The sequence below is a fragment of the Canis lupus genome, chromosome X, assembly GCF_011100685.1.
Source record: "Canis lupus familiaris isolate Mischka breed German Shepherd chromosome X, alternate assembly UU_Cfam_GSD_1.0, whole genome shotgun sequence".
Lineage (NCBI taxonomy): Eukaryota > Metazoa > Chordata > Mammalia > Carnivora > Canidae > Canis > Canis lupus.
In genome coordinates this window covers 53,151,717-53,171,956 of record NC_049260.1, presented here as the reverse complement: position 1 = coordinate 53,171,956, position 20,240 = coordinate 53,151,717, and the positions used below count along the sequence as shown (strand labels likewise).

Sequence of the window (20,240 nt, the reverse complement as noted above, 5' to 3'; positions counted from 1 at the left end):
AGAAAACAAAGGGGGAAAAAAGAGACAGAGAGGCAAACCAAGAAACAGACTCTTAATTATAGAGAACAAAATGATGGTTCCAGAGGGGAGGTCGGTAGGGGGGATAGGTAAAGTAGGTGATGGAGATTAAGGAGGGCACTTGTTGTGATGAGCCCTGGGTGTTGTATGGAAGCACTGAATCACCATATTGTACACTTGAAACTAGTGTTACACTGTATGTTAACTAACTAGAATTTAAATAAAAACTTACAAAAAGAAATACCTCTGAATGACCAAACTTAGACTTACCCAGTCAAATAATATAACATTATTAATGCTAGGTACACTCTTACTTGCCTAACTTACTATACTCAAAGTGTTTTTACAGTTATATATTTTATCCTTTATCTAGACAATGAGGCTCAAGTGCTGAGGAAAACAAATGCCCTGGATTGAATACCAGAAAAAAAAGAGGATTGAAATTAGAACTTGCTAATCCTACAGAACAAGGTACCTGTCCTCCAAAGAGAGGGAGGCTACAATTTTCAAATATGTCTATGTCCTAACCCCTGGAACCTGTGAAATATTACCTTACATGACAAAAAAAAAATCACAGATGTGATTAAGTTAAGGATTTTGAGATGGGGAGATTATCCTGAGTTATTTGGTGGGATCTTATTAAATGAAAGCAGGAGGCAGGAGAGACAGTGTCAGAGCAATGCAATGGGAGAAAGACTTGATCAGGCATCACTGGCTTCAAAGATGAAGGAAGGGACCTATGAGTCAAGGAGTGTGAACAGCTTTTAGAAGCCGGATTGGGGTCTTCAAACTTTTATTCACATAACCCCTAGAAGAGCATCAGCAGCACAGTAGAGCAGAGTAGATGGGAGGAATTGCGTGCAGGACCTGCAAAACATCTAGGAAAATGCTCAATTAATGCAGTTACTATTTTCCATGTGGGTATCAGTCCTCTGACATCTTGGTTTTGACCAAGTGAGGTCCATTTCTGATTTTTGACTTCCAGAAATATAAGATAATAAATTTGTGTTAAGTCACCAAGTTTGTGGTAATTTTTTTATAGCAGAAATATGACACCTGTACAGGTGGGTTAGCCATAATTACTCTATTTACAACCCCCTTCAGTTCTGGTTTTTCTTGGCTTTCTTAACGGGGCAATGTAATCTAAACAGTTCTCTAAAATAAAAATGGATCCTTTTGCCCATGTACACAGGATTTTTCAACCCGTAGCTGCTCTTAATCTCAAGGCATCTGCCTGTAAGAGTAGCCTCAGTTCTCCTAACTTGGACAATGAGCAAGAAATCTCTTAGCTAAGCTGCAAGACAATTTATAACATCCCCTTCTTAGGTTTTCCACTTACACATGGAAAATCATGTGCTTTAATGAACAACCTATGCAATGAGTTGAATCACAAAAACCATGCTCTGAGGTCCTATTCAGAAAAAAAGCTAACTCCTAATTATGGCCTCCCTTCCTTTGGCAGGGTTTCTGAGCCTAGCATTGAGATCCTAGGGTAGGAGTGAACCTTTAAGGTTGTTCAGTCTAGAGCCCATGGGAACTAGAACACAGGGATCAGGAGAAATGGGCAAGGGAAGAGGAAAGGAAGTTGCTCCCTCAGAGGGAGGCTGGAAAGAGAGCAAGGAAAAAAAATACAGCCAAGTAATGGGAAGTGAGAGATGGCCTCCCACAATCAACGCCTTCTGGATTCTCTCGCACATTTGGGAAACTTTCCATTTAGGCTCTAGTGTGGCGCACCTGCCCCTAGAGGCTGGGCCTGGGGAGCGAGCTTGGGGCAGGCTGGGAAAGTCTTGCTTGGAGAGCCGCCGCCTGGCTGGGTGGTGGGGAGATCGAAGGGAGGAGTCATGGGGCGAGAAACGGAAAGACTACATCTCCCAGGCCACCACGCTTTCCAGCTGGAGTCCTAGGGCGCCGACTGCTCCCCAGTTTCCGTAGGGAAGCGCCAGGCTACCACAGCTATTGTGCGTAGCGATATCGCCGTCCTCTTCCCTCTCGGGTGTCTAGGAAGCAGGCTACGTTTCATTGCTGCCCGGGCTTAACCCCTCTGGCTCCTAACAGGACAGCAGGCCGGCTCCCTTGAACCAGGAAGAACTCTTGGGAGCAAGAACACTTTGGTAACGCAATCCCAGGGTGCGAGGAAGACAGTTGAAGAAGGAGCCCGAGTACTAGGACTCGGCACAAAGGTTCGCTGGGGCGGGGCGGCAGATCTGGCTTTAAAAAGGGGGAGGGGATAGTGCAATCAGGGTTGCCCGCGGAGTTCAGCAAAGGAAATCTTCAGCTAGCTCGGGAACGAGGAGCTAGCAGAGGAGGCTTTCCAGCCCCAGCGCCCACCCCAGCCTACACCCTGGGCCGGCCGAAGTGTCACGTTTGCAATTGCTCGGGTAGGATCCCACTGGTCTTCGGAGGCAAGCTGGACTGTCAGGGGGAGGCAATGCCTTGGGGGCATGCTGCTTGCTAGGCGGAAACCCTCCAGGGACGGACAGTATTAGGTAGCTTTCCGTGTCACCTGAAGCAATTGCCGGCCGCCCGCTTCCGGTACAGACCAACCAGCTGTACCCGGGAATCTCTACAGAACAGGTACCTGTCCTCCAAAGGGAGGGAGGCTACGAGTTTCCCAGGCGGGTCCCGCACGCAGTTCCTGCCATCTACTCCGCTCTACTGTTCGGCTGATGCTCTTGGTCTTTGTGTCTTTCTTCTCCCCTCGCCATCAGAACCATGGGGCATCCCCCGCTGGAGTTCAGCGACTGCTACCTGGACAGCCCTGATTTCCGTGAGAGGCTCAAGTGTTATGAGCAAGAGCTGGAGAGAACCAATAAATTCATTAAGGACGTGATCAAAGATGGCAACGCACTTATCAGCGCAATGAGAAGTAAGTGGAAGGCTTCGATGGATGAGCCGGTTCCCTGAGCCAGCGGCTCTGGCTCTGGCCTTTAAGCTCTTCCACACTGCAGGGGGACGGGGCGGTTCAGGGTGATTCCCAATTCAGTTCTCTGAAGCGAATGGGTTTCTGGAGCACTTCCAAAGTGGTCTCAAGTAGAAGTGGAAGGTGGTGGCTATGACTAGAACTTTAGTGGCCTTGACCTTATGAGACGGGATCTGTACCTGTGCCAAGAACCTTCTTGCTCTGCAACTCTCCTAACTTGGCAGATTGTTGTTCTGAAGGGATAATTTTCCTATACTGTTTTTTTTTTTAATTTTTCTATACTGTTGAACATGTTTAGTACTCATGTGTTGGGTGAGGAGACATTCAAGCTGACCAAGAAACTGCCCTAGCACCTGCTAAAGAAGAGAGGTTTGAGGCCGGCAGCTTGAGTAATGCCTCTGGTTGCTAATGGATGAGTGTGGGAGCAGTAAAAAAAATTCCCTATATCAACTTGTTTTCTAAGGAAAGCACCTTTGCCCCACTGATTTTTTCCTTTAAGGTACTGAGCTATGGTTTGGTTTAGAGTCATTCTAAGCTCAGAATTATGGGATGGCCTCACATGCCACTGAATTCTGCTTGGGGGTGAAACAAAGACCTGCCTAGTACCTGGCAGAAGGAGCCCAGCCCCCAGGGAGCATACTTTAGGGTTAGGGTTAAAAGCCACTGATCTGGAGAAACCTCACCTAGCTTGGCTTTCCCAGTGATCACAGCTGAAAGCTGTGGGACCCTACCCCCCTTTCCCACTGTGTGGAGTTTTTATTTCTGCTAGTTGGCAGAAAGCTTGGAGTAATAGAAAGAATAATAAACATTCTCAACAAGAGTGCAGGCAAGCCAGCCCTTTGTGCCAAAGTATATACCCAGAAGAATGGAGGATGGTGATTGGGTGGAGTGATAATTTTTTTTCTTCTTGGCTGAAAAATGATTGCAAAAAATAAAGTCACTGGTCATAGTTGCTGGTAAATATGTCCTGTGTGCTTATAGATTTGTTCTGAATGGATTTATCCCCAAAAGTCCAGTGTGGGGACCTTCTTAAGGCAGATGCAGAGCAGGGAGAAAGGTTTGGGAGTGCAGTGGTAACTGCTACCAGCTGGCATTTTTGTGCAGCTCTTTTGATTTGCTCCTGGGAATCTGTGCTTTCACTGCCAGTGTTGTCTGCCATTTCGCTCAGAATATATCAATTGTCCAAGTGCCTGGTGGTCATTTGATTGAGTTTGATTATTTAGTGTTTTGTTGTATTCTGATCCAAACAAGAGTACACTCTTGGCAGCATCTTAAAGAATGGGTATTTGAGATGCTGATTCTTAGAGACTTATAGGTGAGACTTTGGGGTGCGCTGCCACTTAATAGAATTCATTGAGAGGTTCACAATATGCAGGTTGTGTCACAAAAGTAGTTAGAATGGTTGGGGGTTAATTGAAAGGGATTGGGGAGAATGTTTGGATTTTTAAAAATTTTACTTATTATGATAAACTGTTTGGTGTAGTAGTTAGATGTAGCTCATCATAAGCCCCAGGAAGGGAATGGTTTTGTGAAGTGTATGGTAAGCTGAAATTGTTTGTTATGGGAAGTTACCGGGTACAGAGAGATTAAGATTTTTAAGAAAATATAAACAATTTAATAAAAACACTTGAGGAAGGGCAGATTTTTGTATGCGAAGGGCAAGTTGTGGTTCTTACTCTTTCCTTCTTCTCTGAGACAGAACCTGGTAAGAGTCAACAGTTATGCAGGCCTAAACCTTTGCAGATGGCTGGAAGATCCAAGAAATTTTTTGGCCCATGGGACTTCTTGATATTCAGGGTGGTTTTCTGTTTCTGAATATACATAGAAAGTCAAAAGAGGGCAGGGAGGAAATAAAACCCAGCAGCTAACCCACACTCCGTTTCTTTCCTTTAAGTTGCATGATTCTAAAACATGATTAGGTAGAGGCAAAGGCGGGATGTTCCCCACTGTCTTAACCACAGTAATGTTTATACTCCCACTCGACAACTTTTTGAGAATGAGTGAGGAAGCAAAACAAAGGTATGCTCTTGTTTAGTGTGGAGGAAACAGGAAACTGGAACTGGAGTTAGAAGCCCTGGCTTCACCATCTTGGGATAGGATGGCACAGATTGCTGACTTCATCTGTTAATTGTGGGTAATCAGAACCATCTCACAGGGTTGTTTTGAGACTCAAAGGAGTTAATGGTTTATGAAAATGTTGTAAATGGAAACAGCTAAATGTAGAAAGTTGTTGATAATACATCTTTAGGCTGATAATGTATTTGCTGGTGACTGTATTTTTCAGTAGGTTTCTGAAGGGAAATGAATAAGCAAAAGTAGTTGGAAACATTTTTTTGCTGTCATCCTATTGTAAAATGTCAGTCCCTACATTGGCATGTCTGAGCAGTTAATTTTGTGTTCATGTGTGGGGATTCATTTTGGCATTTGGAGTCTGGCATTAAAGTCAGAAAGAGGGACACCTGGGTGGCTCAGTTAAGTGTCTGCCTTCAGCTCAAGTCATGGTCCCCGGGTCCTGGGATCCAGCCATACTTGGGGCTCCCTGCTCAGTGGGGAGCCTGCTTCTCTCTCTCTCCCTCTCTCCCTTCCCTGCTTGTGCTCTCTCACACGCTCTCTCTCAAATAAATAAATAAAATCTTTAAAAAGAAGTCAGAAAGAATGATTGATACCTTTTCATTTAACTTACTAAATTGACTAACAAATCAAATGGCTCATATTTCTAGGAACCGATGAAACTTGGTGCATTGTACTGCAGAAACTAGTTGCAGTTTTTGTTAAAGCTGTTAGCCTAGGTGGAACTTGATTTCTACATTTGTCCTGGTAGTGTCTGATTTTGTACAGAGTACCAGATAAGGTTTAAGTCATAGCTTTGTGTGATAACTTATTCATTAAACATAGGTCCCTATTGAATATTTAGATTTACTTACATCTGTGCTCAGAGGTAGTTGATGTTATGAACAATACTCAACATGTCTCCCTTGGGGAAGTAGATTTCCCCCCTTTAAATGTGATCTATTTATAATTGTTGGAATAAAAGACGATGATTATAACTTAAACTAGTAGAAAATCAAAATGCCATGACTCTGAAAGGTAAACATAACATATTGCCTGCTTTTCTCTGTCCATTGTGTTTACGCTGGCAGTTTTGGTCCTTGATATTATTTGAATATTTTCTAAGCACTCAGGTTGAGTATTATTCAGAACAAGTGGTATGGCTCCTGCCTATATCACAATGTAACACGATACATCTAATAAATGTTATATATAATTCAGTGAACACATACCATTCATTCAGTAAATACTTATGCATATACTGTATTTAGGCCACTGTTGCCAGGGCTATCACAGATGTGGCAGACTTAGTCATAGATGGATCTTGCCTTCAGAAAGTTCCTAGACTGGTAGGAGAGAAAAGACATTGGTAGAGATCACTATCATGTAAGGTGGTAGAAGTGGATCAGAGCCACAAGAATGGAACAGGTGGATATTGTGGCACGTGACACTAGCAGGAGAGCTCATTTTATGGTGGGAGGACAGGGAAAAACAAAGGATGAAGTAGCACTGGAACTGGGCAGAATTAATACTTATTGCTTGTTTAACTGTTCCCATGTGCCAAGTACTAAAATATTGTAACAGCCTTAGGAGGTAAGGATTATTATTCCCATTTTGTAGATGAGAAAATTGAAGTTCAGAGGTGTTAAGTAACTTTCTCAACTAATAAGGGTGAGAGTCTAAATTAGAACCCAGACCTGAATCTAAAGGCCCTGCTTACTTTTCTGTGTTGCACTACATTCAGGACAAGGCATTTTGTGTAGTAGGAATGACATAGAGGATGAAAAGGGACAGCAGATAATTCAAGTCATCAATATATAGCGTGCAGGAAGGGAGTTTTGGGAGATGAGATTGGAATGGAAGGTTGAGGCCTTGACTGTGCAGGGACCTATTAAGTACTTCAGATTTTTCTTTATAGATTGGGAGTATTAAAAATATTTTTGTTAGGAGAGAGGAGAGGAATGGTTTGAGCTGTGCTTCAGGAAAATTCATCTGAGAATTATATGTAATCCCACTCAAATATCTGTGACTTTCAGAAGTTATTTGGCAGCCTTAAATTCCCTTTTTTAAAAGATTTATTTATTTATTTGAGGAGAGGAGGGGCAGAGGAGAGTCTTAAGCTGTCTCCACATTGAACACAGAGCCCTTACACAGGGCTTAATATTATGACCCTGAGATCACCACTTGAGCTGAAACCAAGAGTCCAATGCTTACCAGACTGCACCACCCAGGTACCCCTAAATTCTCTTTGATATATGGAACTCCTGGGTGGCTCAGTGGTTGAGAGCATCTGCCTCTGGCTCAGGGCGTGATCCCATGGTCCTGGGATCAAGTCCCGCAACGGGCTCTCCTTGAGGAGCCTGATTCTCCCTCTGCTTATGTCTCTGCCTCTCTCTCTGTGTCTCTCATGAATAAATAAATAAAATCTTTCAAAAAATTCTCATTGATATAGCTCAGAGGTCAGCAAACCTCTTCTGTAAAGGGCCATATTTTAGGCTCCACAGGACGTACAGTCTCTGTGGTAATTACTTAGCTGCCATTGTTGCGCAAAGACCGCCATAGATAATATGTACATGAAATGAAAGTGGTTGTGTTCTAATACAACTTTATTTATTGACATTGAAATATAAATTTCATTTAATTTTCATATGTCACGAAATATTCTTCTTTTGAATTGTTTAACTGTTTAAAAATATAAAAACCATTCTCAGCTTGACTAGGGGAGTGAGGCATACAAAAATAGGCAACAGGTTGGGTTTATCTCACTGGTAGTAGTTGGCAGACCTCTGATATAACTAGTTAACCTAAAAAAAAAAAAACTAAAATGCCTAAAGGGCTTCTTATTGGTAAGGCAATGAAAATACCTAATAGTAGAATATAATGGTGTATTTCACGTTCCCGTCAACTAGGTTTAACTTGGTGTGCTATTATGCCTGATCTGGATTCAGAGATTCAAATGCTGACAGAGGCAAAGGAAAAACAGAAAAGTATAAAGCTGTTGTATATGGGTTAATAGGGCTGAAGAGATTGGGGTAAAAAACAGCAGCCTCACCCCATTCAAATGGTCTTTTTTTTTAATGTGCTAACTAAATAAAATACATTCACAGTCTATATTTAATCAGTTTGCAACTCCTGAATTAGATGATCTAACTCTATTAGTCTATGAGTCTTGGACTCTAGTGGGCTAAGAAAATGAAAGGCAATAGTCTCCAGATAGAGATTTCTCTGGGAAAGCATTACTGGGCACTGTTAGCACATGAGCAGAGGCAGAATGATAGTTTAATGGGAGAAAAAAACCCTAGACATGACAATTAGACACCTGGGTATGGTTCTGTTACTAATGGAATTGGTGACTGTGATAAATCATTTTTCTGGGGCCCCAGGGCTGTAGCTTTATAAAGGTAGGGGTGGGTAGGAGATCTGTAAGCTCACTTTCAGCTCTAACATTCCATGGTGGGTTTTTTTTTTTGTATTACATATTGTAGTTTAATCATTTGTGAAAGAAATGATTGACTCAATTATAGGAACTTATTTTATGCCTACATAAATTTTCACATTATTTTAGTGTACATGTCAGCATTAAATAGACACATTTAAACAAAAATTTTAGTCTTTTGAAAACTAAGGATAACATGCTTTATGTATGTTTGTATATATAAAGCAGATACAAGAAAAAAGCCTACACATATACATGTACAATCACACATACATAGGCTCTCTGGGACTAATCAAAATTTATGTCTGGCTAGCTTAATCAGTACAGCATGTGGCTCTTGATCTCAGGGTCCTGGGTTCGAGCCCCATGTTGGGTGTAGAGATTACTTACATAAACTTAAAAATATTTAAAAACATAAAAATATAAAACATGCATTCTGTACTAAAAATGTACATGAAATCGATAAAGTAGAAATCATATAAGTTGTATAGCATTTATAACCTAGTCTTAAATTCATCAAAAATGTCACTTTCTTATATCCTATACTTTTTAAAAAAGATTTTAAAAATTTATTCATGAGGGACACAGAGGCAGAGGGAGGAGAAGCAGACTCCATGCCAGGAGCTCGATGTGGGACTTGATTCCGGGACTCCAGGATCACAGCCAAAGGTAGACACTCAACCACTGAGCCATCCCAGGCATCCCTTATCTCCTATACTTTTAAAGATGAGAGTTTTAGATGTTTATCATAAGGTGACCTTTTGGGATATCTGTTCAGTTCTTGCTTTGGCAACTTACTGTCTGGTAAGTGCTTACCTGGAAGGATTGTTTGATTCCATCTGTGAGGCAAATTTCTTTTTGAAGATCCTCAGTGGGGAGCCATCTCTAGCTTGACACAGAGAGAACCTGGTTGCTAGTTCCAACTCTGTCACTAGCTTGCTGTATGACATTGAATAAGTCTTTAGTTTTGTGAGCCCAAGTTTCCCCATTTGTAAAATTAGAGTTTTGGTCAGTAAGCCATAGCATTCCTCCTGGTTTTACCATTCTTTGTTTTCTAGGCTGCAACTGCCTTGCTCAAATAGTAAAGCAGCCTAAATTGATTCTGTTATAAACTTTAGAGCCAATTCACCTTTACTCTGGAAAAGTAGGCAAAGGGAAAATCAAACTGATATGTCCAGCATGAGTAGATGACTTGAATCGTGCTAACTTATCTGATTATCTTCTTAATGAATGCTTCCTGATGCCTTTTCATTCTGTCCTGAATAGCTCTGTAGTGAGAGAGACCGAAGCTTTTAATCCCTTTGGGGTGGGTGTAGGTGGGTGTAGTTACATCTTGGTGTGCAGGGAGTAGTTGGTGATAGGTATCTTGTCATTATTTTGGTGATATTTAATTAGTGCCTTGGAATGCATGGATTATTTTAGATATTCTCCAAAGTCGGATCAATGTAATGAGTATGTCATACGGTACTGTTGTTAGTAGGTATTAACCAATATAGGGAATTTGGTGGAGGCATTATTGCCATGTTCATTGAAGGCCCTCAGAAGACCAGATTCCGGCGTCTAAATTAGTTGGACTAATAGTACTGTATAGACTTGGGTGGAAAAGTAAGCCAAGCCAGCCTTTCAGTGTGACCATTTAAAAGACATTTTTTTGTTGGGGGAAAGGGGAATGGTACTGGGATGGGATAGGGAATATTATGGCTTGACCTGCTTGTTAAGAAAAAGGTTTCAATCAGAGTTAATAGTGATGAAAGAAAGTCACTTTTCAGCTTAATTTTTATAATCTCACTTGTTAAAGCATAGCCACAGATTTGTTTATTCTGGCATCTGTTTCTCTAATCAGTTACTATAGAAATTTTCTAAAGCCTATGAAGGTCTAGTAAGAAATATGGTTTTCCAGGGGGGTACCCTGAAAATCTTGAGCTGATGTTTTTGCTAGTGGGGTAGAGGGCCTTCATGATGCTTTATTGGGCTTGCATTGAGTGCTAAAGCCTTGCACAATGTAAAGGCAATTCAATTTAATTCAACATGTATTTGCTAAGCACATATATGTGTCAGGTATTATCCTGGAAATTGGGGGAATAATGGTGAATAAGGCTGCTAAGGGCTCTCCCTCTTGGAGCATACATAAAACATCTGATTGCTCATTTAAATAATTTAATTATAATTGTGAAGAAATTCAGGGTATGATGTATATTCTATCACATGTTATAAGGAAGGGCTTTGTGGGGGAGGAAAGGGAGCTATACCATGGGGATGTAACTGGTCATAGGAAAAAGAATCAATGAAAAAGGAAGAGTTCTGAGGTCAAAACTACCTGTCTTACTACCCTTAGTAGCTAATGGTCCTGGTTAATGGTAGTTAATAGACTCTTCAAGTGAGTAGAGATTTTCTCAGAAACAGAGTATTGTATATCTCACGGGGTCTTCAGGGAAAATCTAAAGTACCTACTGTCTCCTTCTTTTATGAGTATATTACAAATATTTTTGATAGCACATGAACATGGTACAAAATTCAAAAGGTACAAAAGGCTAATAAATCTTATGTCTCCTTTTTTTTTTTTATGTCTCCTTTTATGTACCACTTCCCCAGTTTTCCACTGTAGAGGCAACTATGGGTAGCTGTTTATCTTTTAAAAAGACTTTACCCCATTGCTTCTTTTACCTTCTGCTTCCTCAGGAGTGTGATTCATTGTAGGCAAATTTCCAGCCACACTGGGGCAAGATATTTCTTTAAGATTATGTTTGGCGGGGGGGATGGTAGATTAAATACCTCAGAAAATCAGCTCTGTAAAAGCCAAAAGGACACTGGCAAAAATTGTCAAAATTAACTTTTTTAGAACTCTGGAAATAACTGAAAGGCTTGCAATAATCTAAAGAGTGTTTATTGGTGAAAGATGTTGAAACTTTGTAGCAGCAGGGTTTGTGGCATTTTAATTTACCCTGCCTCCTTTGCCCTTCTACATAGCTTAGGGGTAGTTTTGAGAACCAGCAGCCTCATAACCGCATTAGCTGTGAGAAACAGCACTTTTAGCAAAGGCTATCCTTCCCTTTTAGGGAAGAATGACTTTGTAGCTACTCAAGAACTCACAAACTCAGAGTCTTGACACTATTTAACCTGTCTCAAGGCTACCTAGAAAAGCCCCATTTATAGGGCTTCTCCTTACTTGCTTGACTTAGAGCTAGCTAAGTGAGAAAAGTTCTGTCTCTAGGTGTGTTTGACATTACAGCTGCCTGAGGTGCAATACCAGTAGGGTAAGCAAAAGCTTGGCCAAAACATGAAAGGAAGAAATGGAGAATGAGATACCTATTGGGGGCTTTGGAAAGTTCTTAAATATTCTTGGAGATCTGGAAGGCCACACACATGCCCAGAGCCAGAGCCCTCATAGGGCTCTATTTTCTCCCCTATGGCAGTACTTGAGGCAGAGTTGTAAACTACCTGGTTGAGTGTTGAGGGACTGTTCTGACATACACACAGACCCCCTTGGTAAAAAGATGAAAGTCTTAATGGTTTAAGACATTTAAGAACTCTTCAAAGTCACTAGATGGTCACTAAGAGATATTAGTGGTAAGGAATGCAAGGAATACAAACATTACAGAAATATTTCAAGAAAGACACTAAACAAAGCAACATCAACAACAACCATAACAAAACAACAATAGCAATAAAATCTGTGGGTCAGAATCTGATTTTCAGAGGTACCACATTATATTGCTTAAAATGCCCAATTTTCAACAAAAAATGATCAGGCATGCAAGAAAAATTATGGCCTATATGCAGGAAAAAAAGCAGTCAGTAGAGACTGTCTGATGTGGCCTAAATGTTAGAATTTAGACAAAAATTTAAATCAGCTAATATAAACATAGTCAAAGAACTAAAGGAAGCCATGTCTAAGACTTAAAGGAATGCGTGAGAACAATGTGTCAACAGAGACTACAAAGAGATAAAAATTATCAAAAAACAAGAGAAATTCTGGAAATGAAAATAAAAAAGCTGAAATGAAAAATTCACTAGAGAGATTCAATAGCAGATTTGATCTAGCAAAGAAAGAATAATAGAACTTGAAGATAAGTCAGTTGAGGGACACCTGGGTGGCTCAGTGGTTGAGTGCCTATCTTCGGCTTCAGGGTGTGATCCTGGAGTCCTTGGGATTGAGTCCCGCATTGGGCTCCATGCAGGGAACCTGCTTCTCCCTCTGCCTATGTCTCTGCCTCTTTCTCTGTGTCTCTTATGAATAAATAAATAAAATCTTTAAAAAAAAAGAAGATAAGTCAATTGAGATGATCTAGTTTGAGGAAAAGAAAGAAAAAAAATGAAGAAAAATGAACAGAGCCCCAGAAACAGTAGAATACCATCAGGTATACAACATATGCATAACGGAAGTCCTAGAGAAGACAGATTGAAAGGAAGAGAATATTTGAAAAAATAATGGCCCAAAACTTCACAAATTTGATTAACAATAAATCTCCGGGTTCAGGAAGCTCAAAAAACTCCACATAGGAGAAATTCAAGGATTTCAAGCCATACCTAGATACATTATAGCCAAACAGATGAAAACCAAAGACTGAGAATCTTGAAAGAAGCAAGAGAAAAATAATTCACTAGGTAAATGGGATCCTCAACAAGATTAAAAGCTAATTTACCAAGAACTGTGGAGACCAGGAAGTGATGAGCTGACATATTCAAAGTGCTGAAAGAAAAATAATGTCCACTAATAATTCTGTATTCATGAAAACTATCCTTCTTCAAAAACAAGGCAGAAATTAAGACTTTCTCATATAAACAAAAACAAAAACTGATAATTTGTCCCTAGCAGACCTGCCCTATAAGAAACACTGATGGGAATCCTTCAGAATGAAATGAAAGAATGATGAATGGTAACTCAAATCTGTACAAAATATGAAAAGTACCAGTAAGTGTAACTACATATGTAGATATCAAAGACAACATAACTGTCTTTTAGTAACTCTTTTTTCCCTACTTAATTTAAATGACAACTGCATGATTCAATAGTAATAAAACTGTGCTGATGAGCTTATGATACATAAACAGGCAATACATATGACAATATACCACAAAGCAGAGGGGAGGAAGCAATTACACTGGCACCATGTTTCTGCATGCTTTCCAATTTAAGTTAAAATTAATCTGAACTAGTTTGTCTTAAATTAAGGTGGTAATTGTAATCCTGAGGTGAGCCACTAATAAAATAACTAAAATTATATATAAGTGAAAGAAACAAGGGAATTAAAATACTACAATAGACAACATCTATTTAACACAAAAGAAGACAGTGGTGGAGGAATAGAGGAAACAAGATAAGACATATAGAAAATACATGGTATACATAAATCTGTAAATATATTAAGTGTGAGTGGAATACACATTGCAATAGAAAGGAAGGAATTAGCAAAATGGATAAATTGATTAAAACTTATACTATCTTTAAGAGACACATTTTGGATTCAAAGAAACAAATAGTTGAGAATAAAAGGATAGAAAAATATGTCAAGCAAACAGCAACCAAAGAGAGTTGTGGTGGCTTTAACAATATCAGACAATGTAGATTTACTATTATTTTTAAAATTTTCTTTTATCTTTTTGTATATTTTTTATTGGAGTTCGATTTGCCAACATATAGCATAACACCCAGTGCTCATCCCGTCAAGTGCCCCCCTCAGTGCCTGTCACCCAGTCACCCCCAACCCCCCGCCCACCTCCCTTTCTACCACCCCTTGTTCGTTTTCCAGAGTTAGGAGTCTCTCATGTTCTGTCTCCCTCACTGATATTTCCCACTCATTTTTTTCTCCTTTCCCCTTTATTCCCTTTCACTATTTTTTATATTCCCCAAATGAATGAGACCATATAATGTTTGTCCTTCTCCGATTGACTTACTTCACTCAGCATAATACCCTCCAGTTCCATCCACGTCGAAGCAAATGGTGGGTATTTGTCGTTTCTAATGGCTGAGTAATATTCCATTGTATACATAAACCACATCTTCTTTATCCATTCATCTTTCGATGGACACCAAGATGCCTTCCACAGTTTGGCTATTGTGGACATTGCTGCTATAAACATCGGGGTGCAGGTGTCCCGGCGTTTCACTGCATCTGTAAATTTGGGGTAAATCCCCAGCAGTGCAATTGCTAGGTCGTAGGGCAGATCTATTTTTAACTCTTTGAGGAACCTCCACACAGTTTTCCAGAGTGGCTGCACCAGTTCACATTCCCACCAACAGTGCAAGAGGGTTCCCCTTTCTCCACATCCTCTCCAACATTGTTGTTTCCTGTCTTGTGAATTTTCCCCATTCTCACTGGTGTGAGGTGGTATCTCATTGTGGTTTTGATTTGTATTTCCCTGATGGCCAGTGATGTGGAGCATTTTCTCATGTGCTTGTTGGCCATGTCTATGTCTTCCTCTGTGAAATTTCTGTTCATGTCTTCTGCCCATTTCATGATTGGATTGTTTGTTTTTTTGCTGTTGGGTTTAATAAGTTCTCTATAGATCTTGGATGCTAGCCCTTTATCTGATAGGTCATTTGCAAATATCTTCTCCTATTCTGTAGGTTGTCTTTTAGTTTTGTTGACTGTTTCTTTTGCTGTACAGAAGCTTCTTATCTTGATGAAATCCCAATAATTCATTTTTGCTTTTGTTTCCCTTGCCTTCATAGATGTATCTTGCAAGAAGTTGCTGTGTCCAAGTTCAAAAAGGGTGTTGCCTGTGTTCTCCTCTAGGATTTTGATGGATTCTTGTCTTACATTTAGATCTTTCATCCATTTTGAATTTATCCTTGTGTATGGTGCAAGAGAGTGGTCTAGTTACATTCTTCTGCACATGGCTGTCTAATTGTCCCAGCACCATTGATTGAAGAGACTGTCTTTTTTCCAGTGAATAGTCTTTCCTGCTTTGTCGAATATTAGTTGACCATAGAGTTGAGGGCCATTTCTGGATTCTCTGTTCTGTTCCATTATCTATGTGTCTGTTTTTGTGCTGGTACCACACTGTCTTGATGATCACAGCTTTTTAGTACAACCTGAAATCTGGCACTGTGATGCCCCTAGCTCTGGTTTTCTTTTTCAATATTCCCCTGGCTATTTGGGGTCCTTTCTGATTCCACACAAATCTTAAGATGATTTGTTCCAACTCTCTGAAGAAAGTCCATGGTAGTTTGATAGGGATTGCATTAAATGTATAAATTGCCCTGGGTAGCAATGACATTTTCACACTATTAATTCTTCCAATCCATGAGCATGGAATATTTTTCCATTTCTTTGTGTCTGCCTCAATTTCTTTCAGAAGTGTTCTGTAGTTTTTAGGGTATAGATCCTTTACCTCTTTGGTGAGGTTTATTACTAGGTATCTTAAGCTTTTGGATGCAATTGTAAATGTTTTTTTTAAAGATTTTATTTCTTCATGAAAGACACACAGAGAGAGGCAGAGACACAGGGAGAGGGAGAAGCAGCTCCATGCAAGGAGCCCAATGCGGTACCCAAACCTGGGACTCAAGGATCACGCCCTGGGCCGAAGGCAGGCACCAAACCGCTGAGCCATCCAGCGATCCTCTGTAAATGGGATTGACTCCTTAATTTTTCTTTCTTCAGTTTCATTGTTAGTGTATAGAAATGCCACTGATTTCTGGGCATTGATTTTGTATCCTGCCACACAGCCAAATTGCTGTATGAGTTCTAGCAATCTTGGGTGGAGTCTTTTGGGTTTTCTCTGTATAGTATCATGTCATCTGCGAAGAGGGAGAATTTGACTTCTTCTTTGCCAGTTTTGAATGCCTTTCATTTCTTTTTGTTGTCTGATTGCTGAGGCTAGGACTTCCAGTACTATGTTGAATAGCAGTGGTGAGAGTGGACATCCCTGTTGTGTTCCTGATCTTAGGGGAAAGGCTCCCAGTGTTTCCCCATTGAGAATGATATTGGCTGTGGGCTTTTTGTAGATGGCTTTTAAGATGCTGAGGAATGTTCCCTCTATCCCTGCAGTCTGAAAAGTTTTGATCAGGAATGGATGCTGTATTTTGTCAAATGCTTTCTCTAAATCTATTTTTTTGAAAAAGACACATTTATTCAGCATCATGATCAGACTATTGCATTTAGCAATCAACAGCATGGGTGCAAAAAAAATCTACATTAAAACCCTTTTTTGGAATGCTTTACATCTTCCACAGTACAGAAACTAAAATAACCTGTTATACAATTAGTCACAAATATAGTCCTGGAGTTTTTTGCCCATACACATGAGTATTGTCTAAAACATGTCTTTGTAGCAGCTAGGCCCTGCCACCACTGTGCTTGGCTGAGTTCACAAATCTGTTGTAACCTGCAGCTTCCCTGTCACTTCTCTGACTCTCCTGTCCTGCTAAGCTTTGTTTCCTGGCAGTAATTAAAACCTTCTGCCACTGCCATAGCTGCTGCTGCTGCTTGAACCGCCATAGCCACCTTGGTTTCGTGGTTTGGCAAAGTATTGGCCTCTACCACCATAGGGGCTAGAGCTTCTGCCTCCAAAATTTCCTCCTTTCTTGGTTCCAAAATTTGAGGATTGATTGTTGTAATTGCCAAAATCGTTATGGCTTCTGCCACCTCCAAAGTTGCTTCCATCATTACCAAATCTGTTATAGCCATCCCCACTGACACCGTATCCACCACCACCTCGACTGCCACCGAAGCCACCTCGACCACTGAAGTTCCCTCCACAACCAAAGTTGTCATTCCCACCAAAACCACCTCCACGATCACCACCAAAGTTTCCAGAACCACTTCGGCCTCTTTGGCTGGACGAAGCACTAGCCATCTCTTGCTTCGATAGGGCTTTCCTTACTTCACAGTTGTGGTCATTCACAGTATGGTATTTTTGAATGACAATCATGTCTACAGAGTCATGGTCGTCAAAGGTCACAAAAGCAAAACCTCTCTGTTTGCTACTGCCTTGGTCAGTCATGATCTCAATCACTTCAATTTTCCCATACTGTTCAAGATAATCTCTTAGATGATGTTCTTCAGTGTCTTCTTTAATGCCACCAACAAAAATATTTTTCACAGTTAAGTGGGCACCAGGTCTTTGAGAATCGTCTCGGGAGACAGCCCTCTTTGATTCCACGACTCTTCCATCCAACTTTTGCAGCCGAGCGTTCATGGCTGCGACCACCTCCTCTACGGTGGCGTACAAGTCGAACCCGAAGCCTCTGGTGCGCTTGGTATTGGGGTCTCTCATTACCACACAGTCCGTAAGCATCCCCCATTGCTCAAAATGGCCACTCAGACTCTCATCGGTTGCTCAAACCTCCGATGAAGAGCTTCCCCAGCTGTTCAGGCTCTTTGGGAGACTCTGACTTAGACATGACGGTGGTGGGAGTGGAGACTTTAACGATGCTTACTCGGCGGCGTCCAGGGACCTCTCTGAATCTATTGAGAGGATCATATGGTTCTTGTTTTTTCTCTTGTTTATATGATCAGTCACATTGATTGCTTTATGAGTGTTGAACCAGCCTTGAATCCCAGGGATAATTCTCACTTGGTCATGATGAATAATCTTCTTAATGTATTGTTGGATCCTATTGGCTAGTATCTTGTTGAGAATTTTTGCATCTGTGTACATCAGATCTATAATTCTCCTTTTTGGTGGGGTCTTTGGTTTTGGAATTAAGGTGATGCTGGCCTCATAAAATGAGTTTGGAAGTATTCCATCCCTTTCTATCTTTTGGAACAGCTTTAGTAGAATAGGTAATGTTTCTTCTTTACATGTTTGATAGAAATCCCCTGGGAAACCATCTGGCCCTGGACTTTGTGTCTTGGGAGGTTTTTGATGGCTGCTTCAATTTCCTTCCTCATTATTGGCCTGTTCAGGATTTCTATTTCTTCCTGTTCCATTTATGGTAGCTTGTGGTTTTTCAGAAATGCATCCATTTCCTCTAGATTGGGATCTCCTAATTTATTGGCATATAGCTGCTCATAATATGTTTTTAAAATCGTTTGTATTTCCTTGGTATTGGTGGTGATCTCTTTCGTGATTTTATTAATTAAGAGTCTTTTCTCTTTTGTTTTTAATAAGGCTGGCTAATGGTTTATCTATCTTATTAATTCTTTCAAAGAACCAACTCCTGGTTTTGTTAATCTGTTCCACAGTTCTTCTGGTCTCTGTGTCATTGAGTCCTGCTCCAATCTTTATTAAGTCTCTTCTTCTGCTTGGTGTAGGGTTTATTTGCTGTTCTTTCTCCAGTTCCTTTAGGTTCAAGGTTAGCTTGTGTATTTGAGTTGTTTCCAATTTTTTGAGGGATGCTTGTATTGAGATGTATTTCCCTCAGGAAAATATGTATTTCCCTCAGGACTGCTTTTGCTGTATCCCAAAGATTTTGTATCTTCATTTTTATTAGTTTCCATGAATCTTTTTAATTCTTCTCTTATTTCCTGGTTGACCCTTCCATCTTTTAGCAGGATGCTATTTATCCTCCACGTGTTTGAGTTTCCTCCAAATTTCTTCTTGTGATTGAGTTCAAGTTTCAAAGCATTATGGTCTGAAAATATGCAGGGGGCAATGCAATCTTTTGGTGTTGGTTGAGACCTGATTTGTGACCCAGTATGTGGTCTATTCTGGAAAAAGTTCCATGTGCACTTGAGAATAATGTGTATTCAGTTGCATTTGGATGTAAAGTTCTGTATATATCTGTGAAATTCATCTGGTCCACTGTATCATTTAAAGCTCTTGTTTATTTGGAGATGTTGTGCTTAGAAGATCTGTCATTTGCAGAATGACAACATCTCCGTGTTGAATTCTCCCAGTATTAGTGTATTATTATCTAAGTATGTCTTTACTTTGGTTATTAATTGATTGATATACTTGGCAGCTCCCACGTTAGGGGCATAAATATTCATTATTGTTAGGTCTTCTTGTTGGATAGATCCTTTAAATATGATATAGTGTCCCTTTCATCTCTTACTACAGTCTTTGGGATAAACTTTAATTTATCTGATATGAGGATTGCTACCCCTGCTTTCTTTGGAGGACCATTTGAATGGTAAATAGTTCTCCAGCCTTTCATTTTCAGGCTGTAGGTGTCCTTAGGTCTAAAAAGAGTCTCTTATAGACAGCAGATAGCTGGTCTTGCTTTTTTTATCCAGTCTGAAGCCCTGTGCCTTTTGATGGGATCATTAAACCCATTCACCTTCAGAGTTACGATAGAAAGATATGAGTTTAGTGTCATCATGATACCTCTTCAGTCCCTGTTTTTGTGGATTGTTTTTTGGACTTCCTCTTTCTTTTACAGGGTCCCCCTTAATATTTCTTGCAGAGCTGGTTTGGAGGACACAGATTCTTTCAGTTTCTGCCTATCTTGGAAGCTCTTTATTTCTCCTTCTATTCTGAATGAGAACCTTGCTGGATAAAGTATTCTTGGCTGCAGGTTCTTCTCATTTCGGACCCTGAATATATCCTGCCAGCCCTTTCTGGCCTGCCAGGTCTCTGTGGAGAGGTCTGCTGTTAATCTGATATTTGTCCCCATAAAGGTTAGGGATCTCTTGTCTCTTGCTGCTTTAAGGATCTTCTCTTTAGGGCAGCCCCGGTGGCACAGCGGTTTAGCGCCGCCTGCAGCCCAGGGCGTGATCCTGGAGACCCTGGATCGAGTCCCATGTTGGGCTCCCTGCATGGAGCCTGCTTCTCCCTCTGCCTGTGTCTCTGCCTCTCTCTCTCTCTCTCTCTCTCTCTCTCTGTCTCTATGAGTGAATAAATAAAATCTTTAAAAAAAAGGATCTTCTCTTTATCTTTGGAATTTGCAAGTTTCACTATTGAATGTCGAGGTGTTGAACAGTTTTTAAT

At 40.5% G+C, this 20,240-nt stretch overlaps 1 protein-coding gene and 1 pseudogene across 4 annotated transcripts in view; one reads left to right on the top strand and one right to left on the bottom strand.

Moving 5' to 3' along the window:
• Window positions 1–1,831: 1,831 nt before the first annotated feature.
• The window catches only part of OPHN1 (oligophrenin 1), a 526,295-nt gene continuing 507,886 nt past the window's right edge, over window positions 1,832–20,240 (top strand). Inside the window, exons 1-2 of one of the 4 annotated variants that reach the window (XM_038587601.1) lie at window positions 1,832–2,198; window positions 2,727–2,884. In XM_038587601.1, the coding sequence (XP_038443529.1) occupies window positions 2,731–2,884 (154 nt within the window). In that variant the 5' untranslated portion in view covers window positions 1,832–2,198; window positions 2,727–2,730. Of the gene's footprint in view, window positions 2,199–2,237; window positions 2,593–2,726; window positions 2,885–20,240 lie in introns of those variants that run through there. The other 3 variants (XM_038587598.1, XM_038587599.1, XM_038587600.1) reach the window with 3 other exon arrangements.
• Window positions 16,815–17,769, bottom strand: LOC100685410 (annotated as a pseudogene).